The following is a 9135-nucleotide window of genomic DNA, read 5'->3' on the forward strand; positions in this document are numbered from 1 at the left end:
GCCTGGACCCCTGGGTCTGAGGGAGGAGGGGCTGGGCCTGGACCCCTGGGTCTGAGGGAGGAGGAGGGCAGGACTCCTGGGTCTGAGGGAGGAGGGTGCTGGGGGCCTGGACCCCTGGGTCTGAGGGAGGAGGTGCTTAGGGACTGGGAGGACCACCAGTCTCCAGGAGACAAGATAGCTGGCTCATGTTGACTGTGGCTCCCCTTGCAGAAGGACAGGACAATGGGGCGGAAGACTCTGGGGACACCGAGGATGAGCTGAGAAGGTAGGGTTGGGGCTGAAGGTTAGGTGGCCCAGCCTAGGGTGTCGGGGTCTGCATGCCAATCTCCCACCCCTCTTGGCTCTCCAGGGTGGCTGAGCAGAGGGAGCAGAGGCAGCCCCCAGGCCAGGGGGAGAATGGCGAGGACCCCTACGCAGGCTCCACGGATGAGAACACAGACAGCGAGGGTCACCCGGAGTCCCCTACCTTGCCGGTCCCCGAGCTCCCAGGTCAGGACCCCTCTCCCTCCCCAGGGGGTTGTCCCTCTCCCCCCTCAGCTGTGAATTACTCCCCTCAGCCCTGGGGCCACTGCTGTCTCCCTGGGAGCACTAATGTCCCCCCCTGGGAGCACTGCTGTCCCCCAGAATTACTGCTGACCCCCCAGGGTCACTCCTGTTCCCCTGGGATCATTGCTTTACCCCTGGGATCAGTGCTGTCCCCTTGGGTCATTCCTGTCTCCCGGGGTCACTGATGGCCTCTGGGGTCACTGCTCACCTCCCAGGGTCACTGCTGTCCCTGCACGAGCACTGATGTCCCCCTTGGGATCACTGCTGTCCCCCCGGGAGCAATGCTGATCCCCAGGGGTCACTGCTGACCCTCTAGGGTCACTGCTGTCCCCTGGGGTCACTGCTGTCCCCTGGGAGCACCGCTGCCCATGACTGCTCTCCCCTTCCCCCCTTCACTGCTGCCTTTGCCTCCGGTCTCCCAGGCAGGTTCTCCTTTCCTTCAGCATCTTCTCTGACTGCCCTCCCTGTCCTAACCCCAGCCTGCCACCCCACCCTGGCACAGCCTAGCCCTCCCACATCCAGGGGTGAGTGGCCCCTCCCTCAGGCCAGTGCTCTCACCTTCCCTGGGTGTTACAGCCACCTGGGGGTGTGAAGATGCCTGGGCCCACCTCTAGGTTCAGTTCTGTCGGTCTGTGCTGGGGACCTAGGTGGTGGTCACAAGGTGTTCATGTCATTGGTACTTGTCACCCTGGAGTGGACACTGGGTGTGTGCTTTTCTGATGTAAAACAATAAGAAACAAAAGATGGGGAAAAAAAACTGCAAGAGGGCGGAGATGGGGGGTTGAGAATGGATGGAGAAGAAATGAAGTTGGAGGGTCCCAGCGGATGGGCGGGTCAGTGGCCCCTGGAAGAGTCTTCCACCTGATGGGTGATGGGCAAAGTCCTGTGAGCCTCCACAGCCCCAGAGGTGATGTCTCAGTGTCCCAGTGCTGCCATAACACACCACCGCACAGGAATGTATTTTCTCACGGTTCAGGAGGCTGGAAGTCCACATTCAGGGTGTGGGTTGTGGGGAGGTCCTGCCTCATCTGTAGCAGTGTCTGGTAGCTGCCAGCCCTCCTCGTGGAATGTCTGTCTCCGTTGTCTGTCTGCCTGCCTGAGTGTGTGTTCCATCTGCTCTGTTTATAACTCAGAAGTGATTAGATTCAGAACCCACCCTACTCGGCTGTGACCTCATTGATCATATCCCAGGAAACCCTATCTCCATACGGGGTCATACGTACAGGTATGGCGGCCAGGATTTCAGCCCACATTATTTGGAGGCACGATTTAGCCTGTAACAAGTGGCATCAGCAAACTGATGGCTGGAAAATCATTAAAATGCGAAGAAGGAAGAGCCACCTGAGGTCAGAACGAGAGAGGCACTGGCCCCGCGAGGGGAGACATGCCAGCTCTTCTGTTCCTGAACTGCAGCCCCGTCGGAGGTTTGCCTTCTGGGGCGTTGCAGGTTGCAGTAACCATACTTGCATCTTTTACCATTAAAACAAAAATGAATACTCTCCCTGGGAGGCTCTGGCAGGTCACTGGGTGGGCTTGTCATTGATTCTCTGCCGGGGTGCGAACGCCTCTCTCCCCAGAACCAGCCTCCCTATCTTGGCCCCAAGTGTGTCACCCCTGGCGGGGGTCTCGGAACTGCAGCGGCCTCACAGCTCTCCTCCCATCTCTTCCTGCAGACTTCTTCCAGGGTAAACACTTCTTCCTCTACGGAGAGTTTCCCGGGGATGAGCGGCGGAAACTCACTCGATACGTCACAGCCTTCAACGGGTCAGAGCCCCCATGGTTGGCATGGGCTCGGGGATGGGGGAGGGGGCTGCGGGAAGGAGGACAACGTGGAGGACAGGGTGGGGCGCCCTGGCAGGGTGGCATAGGCATGAGGCTCGGGTGCCAGTCCTGCCTTCTGTGCTGGGCAAGCCTCTTGAATTCCTCTGCTCTAAAGCCAGCGTCCTCGTCCCCCTCGGAAAGGGCCATGACAAGGACTAGTGATGGGGGAGCCAGTGGCTGTGGTGAGACAGGCATTTAGGGGTGTAGGGATCCACAGGCAGCTGAGGGGGGCGGAGGCGGGGGGAGGCGGGGGGCATCGATTCCCTGACGGCCCCTCTGCTGTATCTCCCACAGGGAGCTTGAGGACTACATGAGCGACCGGGTCCAGTTTGTGATCACCGCCCAGGAGTGGGACCCCAGCTTTGAGGAGGTGAGTCCCCAGGGGGCAGGGAGGGGGAGAGCCTGAGTCGCCTCCCCGGCCCCACTCTCCCCTTCTCGTGCACACGGTCACACTTGCACCCCCACTGCACCTGGCAGGCTCTGATAGACAACCCGTCCCTGGCCTTCGTCCGCCCCCGATGGATCTACAGTTGCAACGAGAAGCAGAAGTTACTGCCCCACCAGCTGTATGGGGTGGTGCCCCAGGCCTGAAGTACGTGCTCACGTCCGCATACACACACACACGCATGCACACTGGATGCATTTAATAAAGGTGACTTGGTTTCGGGCTGCCGCCCCCTCACTCGGGAGTCTCCCAGAACCTCCAGGAGGCTCCCAGTTTTCGGTCTCATGTTTGATTTCTGTTCCCCTTTTGTGAGGGGCAGGAGTTAGGGCTGCCTGCCTTAAGACTCCTGGCCTGGGGCCCCGGGAAGAATACAGGCCTCTGCATCAGGGGTCTGGTGGGGAAGGACCGAGGCAGAGCGCCTTTCCTCCCCCTTGTGGGGATAGAGAGGCAAGGACGCAGGACAGTGACAGTGCCGCGCCTTGCCTGACGCACTGAGCCCATCCTGCGTCTGTGTCCTTCTGTGGACCCTGGGCCGCAGGTGACTGTCTTGAAGCCTCAGGTTCCCAGACAGGGCTGTTTCCATCCCTCCAGGGCTTTCAGAAGTGGCTGCACAGCTGTCCGCAGCGGTTCCTCACATAAAGTGGGAGGTGAAGGAGGGAAGGGGCGTTTTAATCGGCCCACCCAAATGCACAGCCCCCTTCAAGTCTTCACACACTGAAGGAGGGAGCAGAGCTGGGTTTGGGGCAGGATGGAGTGGTGCTCTGGCAGGGGCATGGCACGGGCAAAGGCCAGGAAGTGGGGACCAGCCTGGTGCCAAGGCGGCTGGCGAAGGCTTGCTGCCTTTGCTGAGGCGGCTTTGAGGGCAGATTTAGCTGCCCAGTCCTTGCAGCTGTGCTGTCTAGCACAGTAGCTTAGACACACGGGCTGTTTAAATAAACTAAGAGGAGATGAAGCTGAAGATTCACTTTTCCAGCCACACCAGCACGTTGCAGGTGCTTGGTAGCCATGCGTAGCTACCAGAGGGCACACATGGAGAAAGGACCATCGTTACAGAAAGTTCTCAGGGATGGTGTTGTCCTCAAGGTCTGTGGCTGCCAGGCGGAGCTGCTCAGACTTTGTCCTGGGGGTGGTGGGGACCCGGGTCAGGAAGGTTTTCAGAATGGCAAAGGGTAGGGTCAGGACTGGGTTTTATACCTGGCCTTTGAGTAACCTTTTCCTGCGCATTCCAAGCCCTTCCCAACTTTCATGTCACTAACCAACCAAGGGCCACCAATCTCGGCCCCTTCCCCTTGCTTTACTTTTTCATCTGGGAGGGGGGAGGTGGCGGAGTCTGCATTTTCTCGGTCATTGTTCATTCACTCATACATGTACCCATCACCCCGGACTAGTTTGATGTTGTTGCTATAACAAATCACCACAAACTTAGTGCCTTCAAACAACACACATTTATTATCTTACAGATCTGGAGGCCAGCAGTCTGAAATGGGCATCACTGGGCTAAAAATCGAAAGGTAGGCAGGGCTGCAGTCCTTCTGGAAGCCGCAGGGAAGAAGCCGCTTCCTCAAGCCTCTTCCAGCTTCCAGTAGTTGCCCACATTCCATTCCCTTTCTGTCTCTAAAAGCAGCAGTGGCCAGTTGCCCTTCTCACAGCCCATCCGTCTGTCGCAGCTCCTCTGCCTCCTCCTTCCATGTGTGTGGACCCTGGCCATTACACCGGGCTCAGCTGGGTAGTTCAGGATTGCCTCCCTATTTTCAGGTTAGATGGGCCAGCTTAATTCCATCAGCTTCCCTAACTCCCTTTTGCCTCATAACCCAACATAGTAATCACAGGTCCCAGGGAGCAGGATGTGCACGTCTGGGGCGGGGGTGGGGGAGGAGCATTATAATACCATCCCCACCAGGTGTGAGACACCTGGATGCAGTGTGAAAACACAGACACAAGTCCCCCCATCGTGCCGGGGCAGAGAGAAGGCGATTGTGTACTGGGTATCCTGCAGTCTTGAGTGCCGCAAGGGCAAATCAAGCCAGGCAGTGTGGTGGAGTGACGAGGACTGGTGGCATGGTCCGGTCAGGGTGATCAGGGAAGGCCTCTCTGAGCACCGACCTTTCCACAGGGACTCGGGAGAAGGAGGGACCATCTGCGGGACCCTGACAGGCAGAGGGAGGGTCAGGAGGTACCCCGGCTTAGCTTGTTCAGTTGTAGGCAAATCCCGTCTCTCTAGGTCTTGGTTTCCCCATTTGTATAAGGCAAGGTTGGACCAGATTTATGCCTCTCAGATAAGTTTGTGTCTTTGAAACATTGATGGTGGTAGGTTGCTTTGGAGGAAATCCCCCAGGGCACCCTGTATGTAAATATGGATGCAAGCAGCATTCTGGGTTTGGAGGTGGGAGTGGAATCCTTGCCTGGCTTAGACCCAAGGCCTCCGAGTAGATGGCCAGCACGTGCTAATTTCCACAGACCTGCTTGGGCCTGCGCCTCACACTGGGTACTTTCCACAAACCATCTTGTTCCAGCCTCTCATTTTCAGATCTCAGCTCACACATTACCTCCTCAAGATGACCTTCCCTAACCTCCAAATAATTGTGTATCTGTTCCTATAATACTGTATCTCTCTTTTCTATCATAGTTGTAACTTCACATGTTTTTGCTCAGATTTACCAGTCTCTTCTTCCAAGATCTAAACTTTTTGTGTCTTAAACTTTCTTTACCTCTAAGGTCACTATGATGTTTTCCTGTATTTCCAGCTAAAGTTTCAAGTTTGGCTTTTTAAATTTAGATCTGGAATCACTGGGGACTTTTGTGTACAGTGTGAGCTGGTGGTGGTGGTTAGGTGCCCGAGTGTCAGTGAAGACCCAGAGCGCCCCCATTCCAGCAGAACCAAACACTGCCCTGTCCTGCACCGTCCTCCCAGCCCCTGGGTGTGTGAGCCCACTGCTGCAGGCACTGTGTCAACCCATCTCATGAGGGTCTTCCTCTTTATTCACTGACCCGCCACTTTACCAAGCATGACGTCCTTCTCCAGGACTGGTCCCTCCCGATAATGTGTCCAGAGAACCCGAGATAGAGTGTCACTGTCCTCTCTTCTAAGCAGCATTCTGGCTGCACTTCTTCTAAGACACTTTTGTTCTTCTGGCAGGCCACATGGTATATTCAGTATTCTTTGTCAATGTCATAATTCAAAGGTGTGAGGCAGGGCTTTATATTAGTTTCCTGTTGCTACTGTAACAAATTCCCACAAACTAAGTGGCTTAAAAACATAAATTTACTAGAGTTCTGGAGGTCAGAAGTCCAAAATCAGCCTCTAAAACCAAACCCAACCCACTATCATCGAATCCATTCTGCCTCACAGCAATCCCATAGGACAGAGTAGAACTGCCTCACAGGGTTTCCAAGGCTGCAAATCTTTATGGAAGCAGACTCTCACCTTTTCTCCCATGGTGTAGCTGGTGGGTTTGAATCACTGAGCTTTTGGTTAGCCGCTGACTGCCTTTGCCATTGCACTACCAAAGCACCTTGAAATGTCTCAGTGGGCTAAGATGACACTGTCAGTAGGGCTGAGTTCCTTTAGAGGCTCCCAGGAGGAATCCATTTCCTTGCCTTTTCCACCTTCTAGACTTTGCCCGTCTCCTTAGGCTCGTAGCCCTGCATCACTCCAACCTCTGCTCCTGTCATCACATCTCTTCTCCTTCCTCTTTTCAATATAAGGAATCTTCTGATTACATTAAAGAGCTCTGGTGGCACAGTATGTCAGGAATTTGGCAGCTAACCAGAAGGTCAGTGGTTCAAATCCACCAGCAGCTCTGCAGAAGGAAGATGGGGCAATCTACTTCCATAAAGATTTACAGCCTCAGAAACCCAATGGGGGTCACTGAGGTGGGATCAACCCGATGGCAGTGAGTGGCTTGCTTTTGCTTTGTGATGACGTTGGGCCCACCTGGATCATCAGAATAATCTCCTCTCAAGACCCTTAACTTAATCACATCTGCCAAATCCCTTTTGCCCTGTGTAAGGAAACACAATCGGGCAATCTGCTTCCATAGTGATACTGCCTTGGAAGCCCAAGGAGGGGCTGACTGAGTTGCATCCGACTCAAGGGCAGTGAGTCTGGTTTGGTTTGGCTGAAGGTAACATGAGGATTAGGATCTGAACAACGGGAGGAGGCGTTATTCTGCCTGCCACAGAATCCCACTGTTTTTCCCTATCTCTCAGCTTTACTCACAGATTAGCCTGTCCTTTGCCCAGTCATTTTCAACAGGCGTCAGTACTACTTCTCATTGGCAAAACCCACCCACCACCTGCTTTTGTAAATTAAGTTTTATTGGAACATAGCCATGTTCATTTACCTCTCATAAATGCCTGCAGCTGCTTTGGCACGACAACAACAAAGTCACTGTGACAGAAACCATCGTTGGTAGTTGCTGTTGAGTCATTTCTGACTCATGGTTGTGTCATGTACAGAGAATGGCTCCATAGGGTTTCGAACCGCCAGCCTTCTGGCTAGTAGTCAAATACTTAACCATTTGCACCACCAAGGGACTGCTGACAGTGACCATAAAAACCAAAACCGAACGTGTTGCTGTCAAGTTCACTGCAACTCGTAGCAACCCGATGGGACAGAGTAGACCTGCCCCATAGAGTTTCCAAGGCTGTAAATCTTTATGGAAATGGACTGCTACATCTCTCTCCAGCGGAGCAGCTGGTGGGGTTGAAAGGCTGATCTGGTTAGGTGACAGCACTTAACTGCTGCACCACCAGGGCTCTTTGACAGTGACCATAGGGCCCACAAAACCTAAAAAAGTATCTGCCAGCTGGCCCTTAACAGAAACAGTGTGCTAACCTAGGGGCTGTCGTAAGTCAGGGCCTCCTATAGGCGCGGGCCACTTGCTGAGCTCAGTTCTCGTCCACTGGTCTGTTCTCAGCCAGCACCACAGGCTTTGTTACTGTAGCTTGGTAATAATTCCTGGTATCTGGGAAGACAAAGCTCCCCTATTTGTTCTTCAGTATGGTCTTGGTCACCTTCTGTTAATATCTGCTGCTCCTTGATAAGCGTGCATGCCTCTCACTAAACGAGGTCTGTCATGGTCACCCCTAGGTCCCTGATGCCCTGTGGAGGTCCTGGCACACAGTAGGTAGTCTGTGTCTGGAATGGAAAGCCATACCACGCTGGTTTGACCAGTCTTATTTTATAGTAAGAGAAACAGGCTTCGAGAGGGGACCTCATTTCCTCAGGCAAATTACTTTGAAACACCCTATTTTACAGATGAGGTGCATGAAAAAGCTTGTCTAAGGGGCTGTGGGTCAGAAGCAGTGGGTCAGGGCTCCAAGCCAGTTCTGCCTGGCTCCAAAGCGTGGGCCTTTTAATTTGTCCATACTATTGGTGATATATGAGCTCTGGTGGTATAGTGCCTAAGTCATTTGACTGCTAACCAGAAGGCTGGAGGTTCAAACTCACCAGCCACTCCTCAGAAGATAAAAGATTTACCACCTTGGAAACCCAAGGAAGGGCTGGTAAGAGTCAGAACCAACTCGACAGCAGGTGAGTGTAGTTTTTTTTTGTTAATTGGTAGAATACCCTTTGTTCTTGTTATTAGGGTATCTGGAGATCTTTACACATTACTATATTCAGCAACAAATCTGAACCAAATCTGTTGCCATGTAGTCGATTGTGACTCATAAAGACCCTAGGGGACAGAGTGGACCTGCCCCATAGAGTTGCCAAGGCTATGAATCCTTTCAGAAGCAGACTGCCACGTCTTTCTCTAGTGGAGCAGCTGGTGGGTTCAGACCCCTGGTCTTTGGGCTAGCAGCTAAGTGCTTAATCACTGCACCACCAGGGCCCCTTATAGAGACACATAAAACCAAAAAACCAAACCCACTGCCATCGAGTCCACTGTGACTCACAGCAAGCCCCCACTGGGTTTCCAAGGCGGTAAATCCATATGGAAGTAAACTGCCTCATCTTCCTTCTGCGGGGCAGCTGAGGGGCTTGAACTGCCAAGCTTGGTCAGCAGTCAAGTGTCTTAGGCACTGCACCGCCAAAGCTCCTTATAGACATATAACCAAAAAAAAAAAAGAAAACCTACTGCCATCGAGTTGATTCTGACTCATGATGACCCCCACTGGGTTTCTGAGGTGGTAAATTTTATGGAAGTAGATTGCTCTGTCTTCCTTCCGTGGAGCATCTGGTGGGTTTGAACCACCAACCATCTGGTTAGCAGTCATATGCCGGCAGTGTGCCACCAGAGCTCCTTTATAGGGACATAAAGAGAGGTTTTTTTCCTTACAGCTCCATGCTGTTCTATTCAGTGGCTGTATTGTAATTA

At 53.5% G+C, this 9135-nt stretch overlaps 1 protein-coding gene across 1 annotated transcript in view; it reads left to right on the top strand.

Moving 5' to 3' along the window:
• The window catches only part of XRCC1 (X-ray repair cross complementing 1), a 51445-nt gene extending 48487 nt beyond the window's left edge, over nt 1-2958 (top strand). Inside the window, exons 12-16 of the mRNA XM_007943117.1 lie at nt 211-265; nt 350-489; nt 2220-2310; nt 2662-2737; nt 2845-2958. Coding sequence (XP_007941308.1) covers nt 211-265; nt 350-489; nt 2220-2310; nt 2662-2737; nt 2845-2958 — 476 coding nt within the window. The remainder of the gene's footprint in view (nt 1-210; nt 266-349; nt 490-2219; nt 2311-2661; nt 2738-2844) is intronic.
• The last annotated feature ends 6177 nt before the right edge of the window (nt 2959-9135 follow it).

Source organism: Orycteropus afer, unplaced genomic scaffold (assembly GCF_000298275.1).
Source record: "Orycteropus afer afer isolate SDZICR_OR568_19922 unplaced genomic scaffold, OryAfe1.0 scaffold00099, whole genome shotgun sequence".
In the NCBI taxonomy this organism is placed as follows: domain Eukaryota; kingdom Metazoa; phylum Chordata; class Mammalia; order Tubulidentata; family Orycteropodidae; genus Orycteropus; species Orycteropus afer.